The 24,137-nt window shown below is 36.2% G+C and overlaps 1 protein-coding gene across 1 annotated transcript; it reads right to left on the bottom strand.

Moving 5' to 3' along the window:
• Positions 1–1,288: 1,288 nt before the first annotated feature.
• Far1 (fatty acyl-CoA reductase 1) lies at positions 1,289–17,859 on the bottom strand. The gene is made up of 5 exons (XM_076307754.1): positions 17,557–17,859; positions 7,509–7,757; positions 4,581–4,930; positions 2,992–3,588; positions 1,289–2,495 (listed from the first exon to the last, which is right to left on the bottom strand). The coding sequence occupies exons 1-5, from the start codon at positions 17,767–17,769 to the stop codon at positions 2,354–2,356; spliced, it is 1,551 nt and encodes a 516-aa protein (XP_076163869.1). The 5' UTR covers positions 17,770–17,859; the 3' UTR covers positions 1,289–2,353.
• Between the last annotated feature and the right edge of the window lie 6,278 nt (positions 17,860–24,137).

Genomic DNA, 24,137 nt, shown 5'->3' on the forward strand with positions numbered 1-24,137 from the left:
AATAAGATTCTATTATTTTTGCCTACCAGTGGCAGTTTTTGAATAACGTTAGATTATAGCAATGTACTTCGGTGGACTGGTCTCCGTGACAAAATTTTCCATTCAAAAGAAGCGCTAACACACTTTAATCATCAATGAATCTAGCAGGGTACATTGTTTGAGACGTTTTTCTTTCGGTAGTCTTTTTGTTCATTACAGAGTAATGGTATGCCTTAGTTCTTGTGAAGATATATATATATATATATATCTTGGATTTATTTTCAATTTTTCACCAACAACGAATCAAATTATTCGTAAGTTTGATACTCTGTTATTTATTAAGGTTAATGTTAATATTATTTCTGTGGCCTACCGCGCTTTGTTTTGGTGTTAAAGGAAAAGAAACAAAGCTTATCTCAAACAGTACATTGCAAAAACAAAATAAAGTATTTCAAACGCTCCTTTTACGAGTATATAAAAAGTTTTATTACGGATATGACAAGTAAACGAGACTGTGGAGAATGTTGAAGTTGTAATTATATAATTATGAATACATGTAACACATAGCGTATTTTTTTTTATCAATCTTTTTCCCCTTTATTACAAATATTCATATTGTTAGACTGAAAAGAATAACTATAAACCGCTATAAATAACTTTTCAGTTTATACAGAGATAGGAATTATAATTTATTACTCTAAATTTTTCATTAATCCTTTGACAAGTAACTTGGTTCGTTGATGGTGAAACCGAGTAAATCGATCGTACTCGTTACACGAACATGGCTAAATATTCGTCTATGTATCTTACGTCGCAGTACAAACGAACAAAAAATACCAGATAGCGACGACACAAAGGCATGACGAATTTTGTAACTCCTCTAGCCGGCATTTCAATTTTCCAATTAATCCCTTCGAGTCTATAAAGTAACGTTACTATCCATTCATCGAAGGAAAAATATCCCCGAATGCTGAAACTGAACGTATGATATAATTTTTAATTATAATTTAACGAAACTCGACATTTCAAAGTTAGACTCGAAGGATTCGATGCTGGGCCAATGTTTAATCCTTTGGGTTTTTATGTGTGTACGCATATTTCATCATATACAGTCGTGCATTGCGGCATATTATATTAAATCGTGAAAAAAACTCACTCCAAGAGCGGCGCTAGCGTTTAAAAACCCACATGTGAAAGGATTAAACGATCCTGCACGAAGAGAAATTCGCGTTGTTTCTTAAACTTATCGCATACAAATGATGAAAAGGAAGGAAGATTACGGGCGTCAAAATTTTTGGCCATGTTAAAATACAGTTACATATCTACCGCTTCAATTTATTTCTACAATTAATATTAAATGTAGGTTTGTTTTTGTTTGGCAAAACAAAGCAGCGGGTCGTGTTTCCTCGGCAACGGAATACGGTAAAACCTTGTTGATTAAAAACTTGGGAAGAAGTTGGTTCAAAGCTTCAACGCTATTTAAATTACGCAACAACCGCGTATTATTACTTGAAACGTAAAAGTACGAACAACAAATAATTTCCCTTAAATCATTTGTAAAAACAAAGGCCGTTTTTTGTTCGGTGTTCAAGCTAAAATGATGTTAAAAAGGATTAAAAAGAAAAAACTCAACGAAGTACCAAGACAGCAAATCACAAGGTTTTATGATACATCGAATAATCGACCAGTATTCAAGCTGCCGGCTCACGGAGTTTATACGTCGTATTATTTTAAGAGACGATGCGATGATACCGCGAAGTAACACCCAGATAAACATCAAGAAAGTCCAGACCGGAAGGTCTTGTGACATCTAACTTGATCGAATACTCCTAGTGTCGCATCATTACAAATCGACGATATACGATAAATCGATGTTGACGAAACGCCTTGGCGGCATCAAAAACGCGTCACAATGATAATTGAATATATACCATTGATAAATGGTCATAAAAATCAACTTTCTTTCTGTTTTTTTTTTTTTTTTATTTATTTATTTTTTTCCCCCAATGCTATATCTCGAACAAGAAGACGACACAAATATTACGAAAGAAAGGGATCCTCTTTCGGGTAATTTCGAATAACATAGGATTCACATAATTTCGGAAGCTTCGCATACACATTGTTTTTATCCTGCGTATTTTAAACGTTATAACCGACACATCCTGCAGAATTACACATCTAGCGAACGCTAATATTTACGAACAAATAGAAACATCGAAACGGTCAACCGATGGGACGTGTGAACATAGCGATTTATCGTCGGGAACGCCGAGCAGTGAAGTCGAAGGACAATCCGCACCTTTAAATTATGCTTTACGATTAGCTTTTGTTTCTTATGACGCTTGTCGCGATCCTCAACCAGGGTTCTGAGCCGTCAAACAATCATACGGCACATGCGTGACACGATAGACAGCAGTGAAAAAAATGCAGTTCGGGTCACGGAACTGTGCAACAACAGAAAATGCAGCACTACCAACAGCATTGCAAATTGTATAGTTTTGTAAAGCCAGTATAACCTGAAACATAGTGAAATCATAAAGTACACTGTTTCGCTCACGGTGGATTTTCGATGTTTGTTTTTTTTGTTGTCGACTGTATCGCGATACATTCAACCTTCTTTTCAATTAACACCGTTGGAAGTTTCCGGCTGTAAGTAGTGTCCTTTTGAAAATTGCACGCGAGCTCTACGCTTAACATTATCGACTGGCTAAACGACCACTGAACTTCTACCCGGAGATTCTAATAGCAAAGCAACTTACTCCGTTCTATTTCATTCTGTTTACATGCCTGTTACAAGTACTCTCACAAAGGATCGCCTCCGTGGTACTCGAAACTACTACTTGGCGCCAGTATAGGTCCTTCGACGTTCTCGTAAAGCTAACTGCAACTTTGCCAGCCGTCGAGTACTTTCAAACTATTTTCAAAAGCATACAGTTTACATCCAGAAACTTTCCAACGGAATCCGACACTGTACGAAGACGCGAAAGTCCCCTAGACGGGGACGACACTTACTTTTTAATATGTGAACGAGCAGCTGGCAGCGTTTTCGGGTTCTCTTTCAAGATGAAGTGTCGAATTCCCAATATGTAATGCTCCAAATACGACGGCCAGTCAATTTCTCGAACGTCGAACATAAAAGTTTGTCGGTCCACGGGACTGAGCTGCTCCCATAATTCTCGCACGTTATCATCTCTAAAGTTCCATTCCTGCGTACTGAAGTACTCCAAGCATTTCGCGGCTTTGTGAAGCCTCATTTGTATGCCGACCATCATGGTCGGTTTGCCCATCAGTCGCAGGAAAAAGTCTAGAGCGTGCGCCGGCAGCATATGCTGGAAGACCGTGCACATTTTATTTAATATAACGGAATTACGGCACCGACCGTCCGGATACCAAATCGCATTGTTCGGCGGATGCATCCGTGTATATTTAAACGTCAGATCAACGAACTGCTTCCAAGTAATCGGGTTCTGTTGACCCGTACAACAATTGTACACGGGGATCGCATTCGTTTCATTCGTGGCAGTTCTCCATGCTGCGCAGATTATCAAGTTGATCACTATGTCAACTGGCACCAGGTCCGCTACCTTCTGTTCGTGGCACAGCATAGTTCTGAAACGATAACGGTACATCGATTAATTAGATTTGTCAAATCGAAAAGCTCGTTCGTGGACCGATTGATTTCGTGGGGTGATCGATCGTCGAAATTGAACGTTAGCCATTTGAATTTAGAGTCGAGCCTGGATCTTGAAATCTTACTGGATCGGTGATAACGTATTGCGTAACGTTAGAAGACAATTACTACAGTCGAATCGAACTTAACTGAATTCTCGAAGCGATTATCATTTGAGAGACAAAAGGAGGGTAAATTTGTGCGAAAGAAAAAACGAGAGATGGAGCAAGGTGTTCGTCAAGCGTCGTGGTGGGGGTAAGAAATGAGTCTAGTAGAGGTACTCGAGCGTTATGGTGGGGATAGCTTCTCTCAGTAGCTTTGAGCGGTTAGTTAACAGGACAGTGGGGTAACCAAGGGTTGTGGTGGGAATAAGAAACGTCTCTAATAGGAGTAATGGAGCGTTATGGTGGGGATAACTTCTCTCAGTGGCTTTGAGCGACCAATTGACAGAGCAGTAGGGTAATCAAGCGTTGTGATGGGGATAAGAAACGCCTCTAGAAGGGGTAATGAAGCGTTATGGTAGGGATAGCTTCTCTCAGTAGCTTTGAGCGGATAGTTAACAAGGCAGTGGGATAACCAAGCATTGTCATGGGGATAAGAAACGCCTCCTGAAGGGGTAATGGAGCGTTATGGTGGGAATAGCTTTTCTCAGTGGCTTTGAGCGACCAATTGACAGAGCAGTAGGGTAACCAAGCGTTGTGAAGAGGATAAGAAACGCCTCTAGAAGGGGTAATGGAGCGTTATGGTGGGGATAGCTTCTCTCAGTAGCTTTGAGCGATCAGTTAACAGAGCAGAAGAGGATAAGAAAGGAATCTGTTAGGCGTAGTCGAGCGTTACGGTAGGGATAGCTTCTCCTCTGTAGCTTTAAGCGGTCAGTCGACTTTGCTCCAACTATGGCGATAATTTTCGCGCGACTAGTACTTGGACGTACCTGAAGAAACCTTTTCCAGCAGCTGCAATAATTCCAGTCGGCCCGTTCAGGTTGTCCACCCATCCAGCCACTGGCTCTCTAAGCGACGACAAGACGATAGAAGGTCTCACGATTGCGATCGGTAAATATTCGGATTCCGCTTGCAACAGCCTCTCAGTCAGGGCTTTGGTGAATGTATAGGTGTTCGGTCGGTTACCGATCAGAATCGGTGTTATATCATCAACCATCTTTGTATCCATGATCTTCGTTAACATGATTACGTGTTCGGGCTCGACTGGCAGCGGATAGATCTTCTCGGCAACGTCCGTGCGATCGCAATTGCAATACGCCGTCGAAACATGGATGAGGGCCTTTTCATTAAAATATACAGATTAATAATCAAAACGAGCAATACGGTCCATTTAACATCAGAACTACCGAACGGGTCAATTCGATTTGTTTCGAACTTCTATTTAAAATTACTCAATTGTCAATGATGTCTTCGCTTGCAATGTTCGTGGACAATTATATCAAAATGGACAACTAACGTTACTCGTACATTAATTTATCCTTTCCTCGTCCAACTTCGCAAATACGTGTCTAGTTTGATACAAATAATAATAGGTTGATCGACGGTAGTTCTAGTGTTAAACGTTTAGTTTCTATGGGGGAAATAAGAACACAGTGGCATGCATATGTTTCTAAACAGTCGCCTCTTCTCTTCTACTTTGGACAGAGGAAACCCAAAGACGAGACCACTGTAGCAACACTGGATCCTTTTCTTTTCGTTAGATTAACAATTCGCTTTAACTCTCTTCGATGAAAAGAAGGTCGAAAGGGTATCACAGGTGAACGAAGAAAATATACGTTTCGTTCACTTGTGCTCGTCTTTGCTTCTAAGTCGATGTTATACGATATTCTTATCACAATTCTATTATCTCCGTCCGAGGTAGACTACTTAGAAGCTTATGCACACCGCGGTGTATGAATACAAACAATGTCAGACCGATATAAAGTAGCGTGTCATAGCTGTATCTTTTGTATTAACCCTGGAGTAGTGTGGTGGGGGGGTTTGACAGACCTCGGTTGGTAAACACTGGTCTATAATTAATAAAACTTACCAGTGCTCAATGTGCTATCTTTTTATTAACTTCCAACTGACACCTTACGCAGACGCCGAAGAATTACTACGAGCAGAGATGGGACAAATTTTATTCAAATAAAAAACGATCGTTGTTCGTCTTTTATTTATTATTATTGTTGTTCGAGATTTTTATCTCTGTCCACAAAGTGACGGATGGTATCATTTGTATCGAAGAGTAAAGAAACCGTGGGGTCCACTAGATTGCGAAACGTCGATCGTGATTTTTTTTTACAAAATATAATTGCAGGAAAATATGTAAATATAATATATGTGTACTTATATTTCTGTAAAAGTTTTTTTATATTTCTATACAAGCTTTTTATATTTCTATATAAGTTTCTTTATATCTCTATATAAGTTTCTTTATATTTCTATATAAATTTTATTCAATCTTTTATCTACCGTGCAATGTTTTTACACGTTTACGGTTAGAGTAATCGCTCTCGTGATATTTGTAAATATTCTACGAAATATTACCGTGGTTATATCCTTTAAACGAATATATATCCGTTAAGTTACCAATAGAGAGGAAGAACTATGGCAACGTAATATGAAAATGTACACGTTAGACCCGTTACATATCTCGTAACATGGAAAACCTATCGGTAATCCGAATAAATATGTACAGGTGCAACGTCGATGGACAGATACCACATTTAATCGTGAAATAAGACGTAATCGGACTAATAAATACGAGGAATGCATTCTTTCCGCTTGCAATTCACTCGCGAACGCGATATCTCGAAAATTCCAACGTACAAAGGAAAGAACACGATACATCGTTTGTACACCGTGGAGTTAAAACATGGAAAATAAAGTATAAGAGAATTGCAATCGAGAGGTTCCATTTTCGAGAAAAATACATTTGAAAATTGTTCCAGGGTGCGTGCATTTAAACGATGACTGGCGTTATGGATTTTACTATAGACGGTGATTGTTTTTATATACAATACAATGTCAGATATTGTTTACCATCAATGCTTATCCATTAATGAATCCTAAGGTGCGTGGAAGACACGATTGTTGTTACGAATTTCACTACAGGCATTTAAACTGTCTTCTGCGTAGCTTAAGAACGTATCAATGGATAAATATCGATGGTAAACAGTGTCTGGCATTGTGTCTTGTACAAAAACAATCACAACAATCTGTAGTAAAATTCGTAAATGCAGTCATTCATTGATTGCACGAGTACTAGATTGATTTTCAAATGCATTTTTCTCGAGAACCAAAATCCCCGATGCAATATTATTATTCTACATTTTTGCTTTATTTCGAAGTATAGAATCTTCCCAAACTCATTCACGTTACAAATTTTGGCCCATGGTTTATATACGTGCAGTTAGGTGTACGCGAGTAGATTAATCTCGAAATGCATTTTTCTCGAGAAACAAAATCCACGATGCAATATTATTATTCTACATTTCTGCTTTATTTCGAAGTATAGAATCTTCCCAAATTCGTTCGTACTACAAATTTGGATCCCTTCAATTTCGAGATGCATTTTTCTCGACATACAAAATCTCCGATGCAATATTATTATTCTACACTTTTGCCCTATTTCGAACCGTAGAATCTTCCCAAATTCGTTCGTACTACAAATTTGGACCTCTTCAATTTCGAGCCATAGAATCCTCCTTACCATTAAACCTTTTCTTCAAGCTACATTTAAAAAGGAATCATTTTTCCCAAGACCGAGTTTTATCATTTTTCACCAGACCACTCCAGGATTGACAATCATACCCAGTGTGTTACACACTGTGCGTGGTTCGATAAGAAGAATCGATCTACGAGAAAAATCTTACCTGTAACTTGTGCATACGATGGCACAGATTCAACAGCTGTTTGGTGCCAACCATGTTGATCGTAACTGAAAGTTTCAGTGCTTCGTCGAATTTCACTGTGGCAGCCGAATGAAAGACGATCGACACGGATCGTATGAGTATGTTCTGATTGGTTTCCGAGATGCCCAATGCGTGTTCCGTCACATCACCGGCTATAGCAATGATTTTCGAAAGCTCCTCTGGGGAGTCCCGTCGCAACTTCTCGAACAGCTATCAACACAATGCGTTAAAGTTTCGGGCATGGATAGGGCTCACGTGATACGGACGTGAGTTCTTCGATGTTTCTTGGATTTTGTTGTCCCGAGCTCTATCTTCCACGCCACTTTTCGATCGAATTGTTCGCGGCCGATAAATACAAGTTTTAATCGCGATCCGGATGACTTTAACACGTTCACGCGGTCAACTGTAAACCCATCGGCGGGTCAGGGCGTTCTTGAGTTCAATGAATGCACTCCGGTGCATAAGATGTAAAATGTAAGGAATGGAAAATAAAGGGAAGAATACGAAATGTAAAATATGAAATTAAATTATATAAAATATGATGTATAGTATAGAATGTGAAGTGGTGTTTACGAGTGGTATTCACGTTTATAATATTAAATGTAAAATATGGAATGTGAAGTGGTGTTTACGAGTGGTATTCACGTTTATAATATTAAATGTAAAATATGGAATATGAAGTGGTGTTTACGAGTGGTATTCACGTTTATAATATTAAATATGAAATACGAAGTGGTGTTTACGAATGGTATTCACGTTTATAATATTAAATGTAAAATATGAAATATGAAGTGGTGTTTACGAGTGGTATTCACGTTTATAATATTAAATGTAAAATTTGAAATATAAAGTGGTATTCACGTTTATAAGCGTGAATACCATTTTAGTAGAATACAATTTTAGTAGAGATCTGCGAAATCTCGAAAGAAAATAAGAAACGTATTACCTAGATAGTATAAGGAAAAATATGCATCCCGTAATAATTTATACCGATAAGAGACAAACGCGCGTTAAAAAGTTTTCCGTCGTTAAGTAGCAAGAACATCGGAAAAGAAACTGGAACTGAAAAGCTTGAAAAATTTTTCAACGATCGAAATTACGCGTACAATTTTACCAACGTTATTTCGCTCTTACAATACAGTTAAAGATTCTAATAGTAATAACAAACAGGAAATTTCATCGAACTAATGTATCACAAAGAGACAGTTTTAAATTAAATTTTCAAATCGATCACAAACGGTATAAAATTTCTACAAAATTTATTTTCGTACCTTACTTTCGCGAGCAACGAATTAAAGTTAAACGGTACGAAAATATACAAATCGTATAAAAACGTGTAAAACGTAAATACAGCTTTTCTAAAAGACAGTTCTAAAACGTACGTAAATGATGTTAATAGATTGTTAATTTGCTTCGGAATAGAGGATTGTTAATTTGCTTCGATCGTTGAAAATCTACCTTTACCGAAGGTACCAAATTTCGGAGCCACCGATACCAAATTTTCGAAACGATTTTGCAACAAGGTATGCGGAAAATTCAGATTTAAATCGGTTGGAAGGTACTCGTTGAGTACACGTGGCATCGTAGCCCATCCAGAACAGGAATCGTTCAACGTTCGAGTCGTTCGAACCGGTCTCCTTTCGATAACTATGAATGGAAACTCGAATACCGAATCGTCGACAGGTGTTTTCAACTCTGTTCGTATCCTTGAACTCTCGCGTACGATCGAACTTCGAACTTCGCGATTCGGAACTACCCCGAGTCTGCGTTTACGACGAAGTACAGAAGTACAAAGCGCTTGTTTCTAACTTCGATCGAGTCTCGCGTGTTCAACGAACCCGCGTTAACGGTTAGGCGAATCATCCATCGTCGATCGTTACGTTCCGTTAATAGAAACGAGTTCCAACGCGGTTGTAAAAACGCGAGAAAGGGAGGAGGGAAGAAGGAATCGTACGATCGGATTACTGGAAATCGGAACGATAACTACCAAGCGACCATTCTCGACGATCGAGTAGACGACCACCGTTTTATTACATCGGATATTTAATTCGTATCTACTCGTATCTACTCATATCTATTCGAATTGATATTCTTTTCAACGGAATACGAAGAATCTTTTATTCGAGAAGAATTTTTTATTCGAATTACTCGAAACTTGTATCCGGATTTAATCGTTGCTATGTATCTCGTTCGATGATTCGAATTGATATTCTTTTTAACAAGGAGAAGAATCTTTTACTCGAGTTACTCGAAACTTGTATCTGGATTTACTCGTTGCTGTATAACTTGTTCAATGATTCAGATTGGTATCTTTTTCAACACGAAGAAAAATCTTTTACTCGAATTACTCGTTGCTATATATCTTGTTCGATGATTCACATTTATATTCTTTTTAACAAGGAGAATAATCTTTTACTCGAATTACTCGTTGCTATATATCTCGTTCGATGATTCGAATTGACATCTTTTTCAACACGAAGAAAAATCTTTTATTCGATTTACTCATTGCTATATATCTTGTTCGATGATTCGAATTGATATTCTATTCAACAAGGAGAAGAATCTTTTACTCGAATTACTCGAAACTTGTATCTGGATTTACTCGTTGCTATATATATTTTTCAATGATTCAGATTGGTATCTTTTTCAACACGAAGAAAAATCTTTTATTCGATTTACTCGTTGCTATATATCTTGTTCGATGATTCGAATTGATATTCTATTCAACAAGGAGAAGAATCTTTTACTCGAATTACTCGTTGCTATATATCTCGTTCGATGAATCAAATTGATATTCTTTTTAACAAGGAGAAGAATCTTTTACTCGAATTACTCGAAACTTGTATCTGGATTTACTCGTTGCTATATATCTTTTTCAATGATTCAGATTGGTATCTTTTTCAACACGAAGAAAAATCTTTTATTCGATTTACTCGTTGCTATATATCTTGTTCGATGATTCGAATTGATATTCTATTCATCAAGGAGAAGAATCTTTTACTCGAATTACTCTTTGCTATATATCTTGTTCGATGATTCGAATTGATATTCTATTCATCAAGGAGAAGAATCTTTTACTCGAATTACTCGAAACTTGTATCTGGATTTACTCGTTGCTATATATCTTGTTCAATGATTCAGATTGATATCTTTTTCAACACGAAGAAAAATCTTTTACTCGAATTACTCGTTGCTATATATCTCGTTCGATGATTCAAATTGATATTCTTTTCAACAGAATACGAAGAATCTTTTATTCGAATTACTCAAAACTTGTATCCGAATAAACATGTCCTCTGATTACATTGCAAACACTTATTTTATTCGATCGAATGTATTTGTTCAATTCGTATTCGTTCGTTAATTCTAATTTTCTTCGACGAGTAACCGATAAAAACCTTCTATTCAAATTATTCGAAACTTTTATTCAAATTCCGTTCGTCTCCGATTACAATGTAAACACTTTGATACGTTTATAGATCCGATCGAGAACAATGTAAACAGATATACGAACGAACAGTGATTGCATAGCGTCTGAGCCCAGCTGCATAAAGTGCAAGGTGAAATTAAAGGATACCAAAGCCAGAGCAAAATTTGATTAAAGTAAAAGACGAACGTGATCTATTCGCGATGTATAATTCGATTCAAATATGTTTATTCGTTCGTTACGATATATTTTATACATTCTGTGTAAAAGGTAAAAGTAACAAACCGAACGTGATCTATTCGCGATGTATAATTCGATTCAAATATGTTTATTCGTTCGTTACGATATATTTTATACATTCTGTGTAAAAAGTAAAAGTAACAAACCGAACGTGATCTATATGCGATGTATAATTCGATTCAAATATGTTTATTCGTTCGTTACGATATATTTTATACATTCTGTGTAAAAGGTAAAAGTAAAAAAACCGAACGTGATCTATTCACGATGTATAATTCGAATCGAACAATTTCCACGATATGTTTCATTCAATTCCTTGTAAAAAGTAAAAGTAAAAAACCGAACGTGATCTATATGCAATGTATAATTCTATTCAACAATATCTATTCGTTCGTTACGATACATTTTATACATTCTATGTAAAAAGTAAAAGTAAAAAAAAAACGAACGTGATCTATTCACAATGTACAATTCGAATCGAACAATTTCCACGATACATTTCATTCAATTCCTTGTAAAAAGTAAGAGTAAAAAAAAAAAATAAACGCGATCTATCCACGATGTATAATTCGAATCGAACAATTTCCACGATACATTTCATTCAATTCCTTGTAAAAAGTAAAAGTAAAAAACCGAACGTGATCTATTCGCGATGTACAATTCGAATCGAACAATTTCCACGATACATTTCATTCAATTCCTTGTAAAAAGTAAGAGTAAAAAAAAAACAAACGTGATCTATTCACGATGTATAATTCGAATCGAACAATTTCCACGATACATTATGATTCGATAATTTTGATTCGTTGCCACGTATTTCATTCGTTTGGTATCGGTAAGTTAATCGAAATTCGGTTAATCGACGATTAATCGCGACCCCGTCGGTTTACGAATCATCCGAGAATAGTAAAATGGTACAGCGGGAACGCACCGAGACGCGAGAAAATCCCGGTTGTGAAAAACTCTAGTAGAAAGGGAGAGAGAAGACTCGGGTAGGTGGGATTGCTGAACCAGGGATTTCAACCCGGATCTATCGTACGTCGTACGACTACCGCTGCACCAATTGAGCTATCCAGGCCATCGACAGATTCCTCCTCTTCAAGTTCCATATTCGAGAATGGCTGCGCGAGGTTTCCCCGGCTTCGAAAACGCGACTCCCTCGAGATTCGAAGTTTACATCGAAAGACAACACACAATCCCGTAAGAACGCCTCGGAGATACCTTCCAAACTTAACATTCACTGAACTGGAGATTATCTAAACAATCTCGAGTACGCGTTAAGTTTCTGTTGAAAATAAAATACGTCTGAACGTATTTACGTGTAAGAATTTATCTTTAAGGGAAATTGACACGAGGTCGAATTATGCGTCGAAGAGGTTGTAGGTGAAAATTAGGGGACCTGGACGAACTGCATCGTGTACCCTCGTTTAATTTTAAGTTGTGTCTCGAGCTGAGTAGAAACGAAATATTATGTAAAAGTATGCTGTTGTTGTTTCTTTCATGGTCCGTAACTTCCAATAGTTTCTATGCAGAGAACAAATTCTTCCGAGATGAATGTTGCATACACAAAATGGTTCGAACTTTAAGAAAGAGTCTACCCTAAGATAAATCGAATTGAAAAGAAAAATTCTAATTAATTAACACGCTAACCGAATTATACTAACTAAGGTAGACACGTACCTTGTCTTGGTTAAAAGTAGAACACCATCTTTGCGATTTTACAAAATTTTGTTCAGAACTGGTAACCAACGTGACTGCTTAGAAATTTCTGACAACAATTTACTCTCATATTTTCTCAAATATTGTTTTTTAATCAATCGTAAACGAGGAACTCACGGTTAGATATAACCGAACATAGATGCACGGAATAAGACAATTAGCACTTTGGGTGTCACTTTTTCCAATTGTTAGATTTAACTTTTATACTCGTACGATTTAACGTAGCAAAAATCATACCTCGATATAAGTGCTACGTTGCGATTCAGGATATAGATCCGATTGCGAAATGTATCGATGATCGGGTCGTTTACCTCGATTCGAAACCGGTGTCGTGAAATAAGCAAGTATAGTCCACGCGGAGTCGATAAACAAATTTTAAGAAAGCTCAAGACAGATTTTTCGACCGTGTGTCTGATAATGGAAAATAATTATTCCATGCAGAATCGATAAAGAAATCTTAAGAAATCACAAGACAGATTCTTCTTACCAGACAAATTCTTTACTCGTGTGTCCAATAATGGAAAATAATTATTTCACGTGGTACTGATAAACAAATCTTAAGAAATCACACGACAGATACTTTACTCGTGTATCTAATAATGGAAAATATTCCACGTGGTACCGATAAACAAATCTTAAGAAATCACAAGACAGATTCTTCTTACCAGACAAATTCTTTACTCGTGTGTCTAGTAATGGAAAATAATTATTCCACGTGGTACAGATAAACAAATTTTAAGAAATCACACGACAGATACTTTACTCGTGTATCTAATAATGGAAAATAATTATTCCACGCGGAGCCGATAAACAAATCTTAAGAAATCACAAAACAAATTCTCACCAAATAGATTCTTTACTCGTGTGTCTAATAATGGAAAATAATTATTTCACGTGGTACTGATAAACAAATCTTAAGAAATCACACGACAGATACTTTACTCGTGTATCTAATAATGGAAAATAATTATTCCACGCGGAACCGATAAACAAATCTTAAGAAATCACAAAACAAATTCTCACCAAATAGATTCTTTACTCGTGTGTCTAATAATGGAAAATAATTATTTCACGTGGTACTGATAAACAAATCTTAAGAAATCACACGACAGATACTTTACTCGTGTATCTAATAATGGAAAATAATTATTCCACGCGGAGCCGATAAACAAATCTTAAGAAATCACAAAACAAATTCTCACCAAATAGATTCTTTACTCGTGTGTCTAATAATGGAAAATAATTATTTCACGTGGTACTGATAAACAAATCTTAAGAAATCACACGACAGATACTTTACTCGTGTATCTAATAATGGAAAATAATTATTCCACGCGGAACCGATAAACAAATCTTAAGAAATCACAAAACAAATTCTCACCAAATAGATTCTTTACTCGTGTGTCTAATAATGGAAAATAATTATTTCACGTGGTACTGATAAACAAATCTTAAGAAATCACACGACAGATACTTTACTCGTGTATCTAATAATGGAAAATAATTATTCCACGCGGAACCGATAAACAAATCTTAAGAAATCACAAAACAAATTCTCACCAAATAGATTCTTTACTCGTGTGTCTAATAATGGAAAATAATTATTTCACGTGGTACTGATAAACAAATCTTAAGAAATCACACGACAGATACTTTACTCGTGTATCTAATAATGGAAAATAATTATTCCACGCGGAGCCGATAAACAAATCTTAAGAAATCACAAAACAAATTCTCACCAAATAGATTCTTTACTCGTGTGTCTAATAATGGAAAATAATTATTTCACGTGGTACTGATAAACAAATCTTAAGAAATCACACGACAGATACTTTACTCGTGTATCTAATAATGGAAAATAATTATTCCACGCGGAACCGATAAACAAATCTTAAGAAATCACAAAACAAATTCTCACCAAATAGATTCTTTACTCGAGTGTCTAATAATGGAAAATAATTATTCCACGCGATGAATAAATCTTAAGAAAATCCCAAGACAGACGCTTCTCACTAAATAGATTTTTTATCCCTTCGTTTAACAATGCGAAATGATTACCTCCTACAGTTAAACCGTACAGTATGGTAAACCTGGCCGTCCTTGGCCCCGTACAAAACTTAAGATTCGGAATGACACGCGACCCAAATGTAAAAGGCTCAAGGACGAGTAGCATTTCTGAAAATTCTACCACACGGAGAAAGAATCGCTCGATCGGTTCTCTGGATTAGGAATTTTGTTTCTGGGTGACGAGTTGTCGGGAGATTCCCGATGACACGCTTTTCCTATTCTGGACAAGGCTCGAATAATATTTCGTAATCCCACGGTGTCACATCGAACACTAACCGAGGCATACCGATGCCTCTTTCCTTGTAACAAATCAACTCCTTGCATCGAAATGAGCTGTCATCTTTTATTCGAAGATTTACCGTTATTTTTGTATTTCTTTTGCTCGTTAAGTAACGTATAAATTGATCAAGGCTCCGAAAAAATTTCATCCGGGTCGATTCGATTTTCGACCATTTGCATTTCGAGATCGATGGATAAAAGGTGCTTCGAACTTCTTTTTTACTGCGTTTGTTCGCGAGAGATATATTGATAATATTTAATTCGACGCAAGCAGGTATGTGTCTTTTGTATGAATTTAGAACGTTTATTGGTCATTCTTGGTCGAGTGAAGAATATTCGATAACAGAAAAGTATTGTTTGTAATGTTGGGAAGAGTGTTGGAGAATAAATTAATTTAGAACGTTTATTGGTAATTCTTGGTCGAGTGAAGAATATTCGATAACAGAAAAGTATTGTTTGTAATGTTGGGAAGAGTGTTGGAGAATAAATTAATTTAGAACGTTTATTGGTAATTCTTGGTCGAGTGAAGAATATTCGATAAGAGAAAAGTATTGTTTGTAATGCTGGGAAAAGTGTTGGAGAATGAAAATGAAAAGTGACGAACGGTAAATTTAAATACTAATGTTAGTAGAAATGTTACTTGAAAAAAAAAAAGAAAATCTTTCACTTATTTGAGAAGCTGTAACTGAATTAAGGGAATTTTGTTGTCCTATCCTGTGTATCCGATGTTGCGTATGGATCAGATGGAAAATAGAAAAAGAATGGAAAAACTGAATGAAAATGGCGACTCGAGTGAAGAGTTGTGGAGTGATCGATTACATTTTGACGATTACGGTTATCGATTACTGGAAAAGATCGCGATAAAAACGGCTATTGATCGTGCAATCTCCACAGGGACTAATCGATCAAACTGTGATCGTTAATTTATAATAATAACTCGAACGATTACCACGTATGTTTACTTATTGTTGAGTTAAAACTGTTACAAATAAGCTGTTGACATTAATCTGTGATTCAAATATCATTTTTCAAAGCAACGAAGAGACAGTGTACATTCGTACACTTTATTGTTATTAGATTACACGTTATCGATTCGATCGTTATTTAATTAATCACGATCCTCGATCGCAACCATTTCGATTGCCCCTATTGATCAATAATCAACGACTATTAAATAATTGTCAATCGCCAATAAAAAATGAATTTAACTGATGAATCGACCAATCGTTGATCAACGATCGCTGATTATCAAGTATTCGTTAATCAACGATTACCGATTATTAAATATTAATTGATTAAAAATTACCGATTATCAAGTACTAATTAATTAAAGACTGTTCATTACCAAGTACTAAGTAATCGAAGACCGCCAATTATCAAGTATTAATTAATCAGAGTCTGCTCGTTATCAAGTACTAATTAATCAGAGACTATTATCAAATACTAATTAATTAAATACTACTCCTTGACACGTACTAATTAATCAGAGGCTACCTATTATCAAATACTAATTGATTAAATACTGCTCGTTGCCAAGTACTGATTAATCAGAGATTACTAATTATCAAATACTGCTCAATCGGAGCCTGCTCGTTATCAAATACTAAATAATCAAAGGTTACCAATTATGAAATATTAATTAACCAAAGACTGATCATTACCAAGTACTAATTAATCAAAGACTACTCGTTATCAAGTACTGCTTAATCAGAGTCTACTCGTTATCAAGTACTGATTAATCAGAGACTACCTATTATCAAATACTGATTAATTAAATACTGCTCATTGCCAAGTACTAATTAATCAGAGGCTGCCTATTATCAAATCCTAATTAATTAAATACTGTTCATTAGCAAATACTAATTAATCAGAGACTACTAATTATCAAGTACTGCTCAATCGGAGCCTACTCGTTATCAAATACTAATCAATCAGAGGTTACCAATTATCAAATACTAATTAACCAAAGACTGATCATTACCAAGTACTACTTAATCAAAGATTACTCGTTATCAAGTGCTGCTTAATCAGAGTCTACTCGTTATCAAGTACTAATTAATAAAAGACTGCCCACTATCAAACACCAATTAATCAAAGATCACCGATTGGTAACTCTAATCAGGATTATCGAGGGTTCGCATAAATCGTAATCGTTGGTCGTTCATCGAATCACGTTCTGCACAACTCTCCGCTCGTCGCTGGATCCCCTTAATCAGCACCGGGGAATACTTGAACGAAACGATCGTTTAAAAAAATGTATTTGCGTTCTCGTCTTACCGGTCCATTTAACAATTGTCGCAACCTTTCCTGGACGTCCTGGCCCTTCTTCGGTCTCATCAACAAATAAATATTCTTAATATCGGGACAAGATCTCAGTAACTTCTCGACGAGGACTTTGCCCATGAAGCCAGTGCCGCCTGTAATGAAGATAGACCTGTCCCTGTAGAAGTCCTTCACGGACGTGCATTGGGCGCCGCTTATTGTGCTCATTTTGACGTTCGTTCGCTCGAAATGCAACAATCCTTAATTATACTCCTCCCACGACGGTCACGGCTAGAAGATTCAGTCCACCTCCACCGCCACCACCACCACCACCACCTCCTGTTCCTCTTCTATCTTCGTAGAAGCTCTTCAGGATACGTAGGGTAGCCACTACCGGCTCGTTCCTCTTCGGCTTGTTCTTTGGTCTCGATACAACAATCTCTTTCCCTTAGACGGATCGGTAGCTCGTGTTTTCACTTTCCTTCTCCTCTTTCGTTTCGCTCTAGAGTGGACGTTACTACCTCAGAGATGAGGAAACAGACTTTGAGAAAGATGCAACGAAAACTGGCACACGTTCACGCCGTTCCAGGTTTTTCCAAGCAGGCTGCAAATGGATTTAATTTCTGCTGGATTCATTTCGTGCCTCCTGCGACCACAGCTTTCACTCAGCTGGAAACAGAGAGATAAAAAAAATTTTTTTTAAAATAGAAGTAAAAGAAGAAGAAGAGAAAAGGCGGCACGTTCCGCGCTTATCCAACGCCGAGAAGAAACGATTCGCGCGACCGTCACTCTCGTCGCTCTTTTTCTTTCTTTTTTTTTTTTTTTTATTTTCTATTCCTTCGGTAACCGACTCCACGTCACTTACATACACACGTGATATTGATATTGATTTTCCAACGGTTTTTATCGTAATTCTCTATGACTCATCGCGCAATAGCCCGCCTGCGCCCGTAACTATATTCGAGTCCGAATCGATTCTTTGAAAATTCACGACCAACGTTTCGTTACGTGTTTCGTGTTTTATAACGCGATATATTATATACGCGACAATTCCAATGATTTTTTTTTTTCCATAATTTTTGGTGAAGAAATTTTAATCCATTTTTTCACTCGAGTGTGGACAATTATCACGCGACAATTCCAATGATTTTTTTTTTTTTTTTTTTTCATAATTTTTGGTGAAGAAATTTTAATCCATTTTTTCACTCGAGTGTGGACAATTATCACGCGACAATTCCAATGATTTTTTTTTTTTTTTTTCATAATTTTTGGTGAAGAAATTTTAATCTATTTTTTCACTCGAGTGTGGACAATTATCACGCGACGATACCAATGTTTTTTTTTTTTTTTTTCATAATTTTTGGTGAAGGAATTTTAATAGATTGGATTTTTCACTTGAATGTAAATAATTATTACGCGATATGAGAATTCAAGTGTTTGCATAATTTTAGTGAAAAAATGTTTAATCGGTTCGACTTTCACTCGAATATGAACAATTATTATACGACATGAGAATCCGAGTATTTGTATAATTTTCGTGAAGAAATTTTAATTCATTTTTTCACTCGAATATGAACAATTATTACGCGATATGAGAATTCAAGTGCTTGCATAATTTTAGTGAAAAAATGTTTAATCGGTTCGACTTTCACTCGAATATGAACAATTATTATACGAGATCAGAATCTGAGTATTTGCACAATTTTCATGAAAAAATTTTAATAAATTTGTTTTTTTCACTTCAATATAAATAATTATTACGCGATATGAGAATTCAAGTGTTTGCATAATTTTAGTGAAAAAATGTTCAATCGGTTCGACTTTCACTCGAATATGAACAATTATTATACGACATGAGAATCCGAGTATTTGTATAATTTTCATGAAAAAAATTTTAATAAATTGGATTTTTTCACTTCAATATAAATAATTATTACGCGATATGAGAATTCAAGTGTATTTTAGTGAATTTTAGTGAAAAAATGTTTAATCGGTTCGACTTTCCCTCGAATATAAACAATTATTCGAAGACACTCAACGAATAAACGATATTTACAGTATTCGCTATTGCAAAGAACGCGACAAGAGAATTCGAGCGTTCGTATAATGTTCTTGCAAAATTTTCAAGAGTGGTCATCCACCCGACGAGATATATTTAGAAACGTATTTAAAACAATTGGAGAAAAAATATATTCTTACGGGTTGTCGGACACCGATGTACAATATTAATAGAGAGATAGAGATATTTACGTTATCCACATTTTTCCCCTGGCCCGAGAGATCCGCGAGGCTTACTTCGAGAAACGATAATTCACGTATTTAATAGAGCGATATTTTAGCCGAGTGTCCAGTCGGCACGATCACCGTTTTAAAAATACAAGACCAGGTTTTCAACGAAACAGCTCGTCCTACGAGAATTCCGTTTCTGTAATTTTATAACGTACTCTTACACTACGATGACGAAATATTTGCACGGTAAACAAAAGATTATTTAAAGCCACGAGGTCAGTGAAGTACTTTCCGAACCTTTCACCGGAACGTTTCGAACATCCGAGACAGATTGTCTTTATCGTAACCGTGATTTTCGAAAAAAGATTTCGCATAAAATACAACTACGAATCCACTCGAACAACAACGAACATTTTAGGGTAACACGAACCTGAAATTCGATCGTTTACCATATTTACTACAAAAGGTGAACCCAGTGTACTTTCGAGATAAACGTTAAAAAGAATCTTCAATTTAAAAAATTAAAAATACATCGAGAATTCAAGGCTCGTTAGAATTTTCTTCGTGATAAATATATACACACACCAAAGACACAGTAATAATTATATTTGATTGCAAACGTTCGAATGTAACGAAAAATTGCTTAAAAGTGGACAGAGATGAAAGAAAATGGCGATTCTGGAAAGTATCGAGCGTAAGTAACGATGAATAATTTTATATATTGCATTATTGGGCAATATCGTGCGTGTGTTTGTATTTCAATCGTCGCGAAGAGAAGAATCTCGTAAAGCCGAAACTTACGGCCAACACTCGAGAAGAGCTAATTCGAACAGTCAATTCCAGCGAGGCACGGAGCACAATTTGGCAACGAAATCCTGTTCCCGGCGAAGGCGCGAATAATAAAGACAAGAATTGGGTCAAAGTCCTACCTTGAAACTCTAAAACGTTATATACGTAAGAAAAAACCGCGATCGGCTATCTTTTATTTGAACTCGCGTAAAAGGCTATCGCGGACCTTCGCGGTTCGTTTTTACTAATAACGACCAACGATGTATTCTATGGGCTTAAAATCGTAATTAACGAGCACGTAATCGACGTTGAGAACAATAAGTCAGTTGCTCGATTCTCGAACGAAGAACGAAATTAAAAATCGACGATATCGTCGCATAATTTTCGTGAGAAATTTTTCATCGGTTCGACTTTCACTCGAATGTGAACAATTATTGCACGACACGAGAATCCAAGTGTTTGAAAAATTTTCGTGAAAAATTTTACGTAAATGATGTATAATATTATTTGTACGTAATGTATAATTTTTTGGTTCGTAGAACTCGTCGATGTGTAATATTATTCGTACGTAACGTTTAATACGATATTTAATATACATTATATTGTAATACGTAATATATATTATAATACACGTAATGCACAATATATATTATAATACACGTAATACACAATATATATTACAATACATATAATATACAATATATATTATAATACATATAATACGTAATACATAATATACAAGTTTTGATTCGTTGAGAATAATTCTCTCGTTTAAATTCAAATTCGTATCCAATAGAACAGCAATAGATTAAGAGGTTCATCCGAACGAATATTTTACCTGTCTCTGACAACGATCGACGAGTATTATATACGGTTGAAACGAACAAGGAGCACAGCATTCTAAAACGATAATATCGTAAACGCAACGTGGCGAGAATTCGGCGACTTGTATTCTCGGCGAAATATTTCGAAAAAATTAGAAGAATCGTCGTTGAAGTGTATTCGCAAAACAGGTAAACGCACTGTGTCGAGCATTGGAATTCCCCCGAAGTCGAAACCGGACGAAAGTAAAAAATAAATAAAAAGAAAAAAAAAACTGTCCTGGAAATTGACGATGTACGGCCTTGTTGGAACGTAGCTCGTAATGTTTTCATCCGCACACGGATACGTTTTACGCGAAACGAACGAGGGAACGCTATCAACCGGCTTCCTCCTTATCTTACGCCATGCGTAATGTAGCTCCATTCGATACAATTTTTTTCTTAATATAATACCGCGCGAGTGGGAGAAGTCTAGTTCAAAGTATCCGCTATCTGAGAGATTGTCACGATTCGTGAGTAAAGTAACGTCGATGAATCGTTAAATAATACCTCACCGAAACCAAACGATTATTTAACGCTGTATCTACCGATGTGTTGTTCGTAATTAACGACTCAACGCTGATATTAGTTTGTTCGGAAAGTGACTTCGTTTTCCAAAACGGAGAATATAGAATTTAGTAAAATGTTTATACGCTCTGAAAAAATCGTGTTTCATTTTCACGAAAAAAAAAATACGATGATCTATCGTAATGAAAAATTTCTTTCTCGGTTATTTGGAAAGTATTTCAAACGATCAACATCTAAGTAAGTTTACGAAATAAATAACGGAGAAATAAAACGATCGTTCGAATCTGGAAACATCACTCGTTACGATGATACATAGTTCGTCTTTTGGAATTGACGGAAAATCGCGCGAAAACAATATTCGAAATATCTAATCGAGTTCGATTTGCATACGCCACCGTATCGTGGGTTCTCGTAAATCATTGTTAAAATTGATAACACATTGTCTACACGCGATTCAAAGATAATACACCAGGTGGTCTGGAATTCGCGATAAAACGAAATAATATTAACCTCCGACTGTTTCGCGAGCGAACGACGAAGTCGAAATCCAGAGCGATTGTAATTTAATTTCGTGGAAATGATTGAGTTCTTCGGAAAGTCGTTTCGTTTTTTTTTTTTTCGGTGAAAATAAAACACAATTTTTTCAGAGCGTGTAAACGTTTCGTTAAATTGTACATTCTTCGATTTGGAAAACGAAACGACTTTTCGAACAATCTAATAGAAACAAAGTAAAGAAGGAATAAATTATACGACAACGATCGGGTATATCTTCACTCGAAGACGAGAATTATAACAACTTATGAATCAAATTCTATCTTACGAATCGAACACGAAGGAATTCAATCTTATCGATCGAACTCGAAAAGAAACTCGTCTGATAAATCGAATGAAAAAAAAAAAAAAGACGATAAATACAGTTGATAAATTAAAGTCGATTAACCGACCAATGGCGATTTGACGCGGTGGAAACGTGCAACGAGACACTGCTAAAAGAAACAAGTATCGTAAATCTCGCGTAACTAAACGACCTCACGATTCATTATCTTAAGCAGTTATTCAAATCAATTTATTACGTGCTTCGTGTTATGCGTGGAACGTGAAACGAAGACAAAAAAGAAACAGAAAAAGAAAAACAATGAAAGAAGCACGTCGAGTGTATATTTTACTTTCGGTGTTCGAGACAAATAAGTTGTTAATTTCTCGCGCTGTTAAAATCGCCAAATCTTGTACAAAACGAGAGTTTTGTTGTTTCTGGACAAACGAGAGCCCGTGGTTGATACGAAAAAATTCAAGTCGCTTAAAAATCGAAGTATAGAATACTTTGTGTACAATATTGGCGAATTTTCGTCGAGAAATTTGAAGAGACGAAATTAATCACGATAACGAGTTTACGAATTTAATTTCACACGTATGGTAAAAGATATCCGTTTGATACGAAAAATAAATTCTTCGTAAATTGATCAATCGAATATTCTATAAGCGAACAAAACTTCGATCGATTTACGCAAAAAAGAATATCGGTATAATTAACTGTAATCTGCTAAAGAAACCTAACCGTAACGGTTTCGTTAGTTTGAAAAGATTTTAATAACACTTCTGAACTTCCAAAAAAAAAGAAAGAAAAAGAAATATACTTTATAAATTTGACTCGTTTAACATCGAATATGGTGAAAAGATTTTTCGTGAAAAGTTCGAGATAATACGAGAATCGTGGAAAGTTTCTCCCGGAATCTCTCCTGGACAAACTTCAACCGGAAGGGAAGTCTTTAAATAGAAAGCAATTAATCGATTCTTATACTTTGCGGAACGTAGTTTACGTAAGCTGTGTTTCGGAGACTGTACGACGATCTGGGCCCGGAGACATTGAAATATTAATCGTATCGAGTCTTCGTCGCGATAATTAGTATTCTTCGTAGGACACTGATCGATTCGAGTTCGATGTTAATGAGCTCGTTCCTTGTACGGCGAACGGAGGTTGCATCTGATGAGATACTCGAAACGAGGCGAAATTGCACTCCTCTGACATTGGTCGCCTTCGATTATGCGAATTAGGAGCACTTACGTTAACCGATTATGCACGAAGAACCTTCGGCGAGGAAAAGCACGACGGAGAATATGAAGTAAGCGTTTCGAACGAACGACACTGCGTTTAGAATATTCTACTCTACTCCCACTCTAATCCAGATGTCC

Source organism: Ptiloglossa arizonensis, chromosome 3, assembly GCF_051014685.1.
Source record: "Ptiloglossa arizonensis isolate GNS036 chromosome 3, iyPtiAriz1_principal, whole genome shotgun sequence".
NCBI classification, from domain to species: Eukaryota; Metazoa; Arthropoda; class Insecta; order Hymenoptera; family Colletidae; genus Ptiloglossa; species Ptiloglossa arizonensis.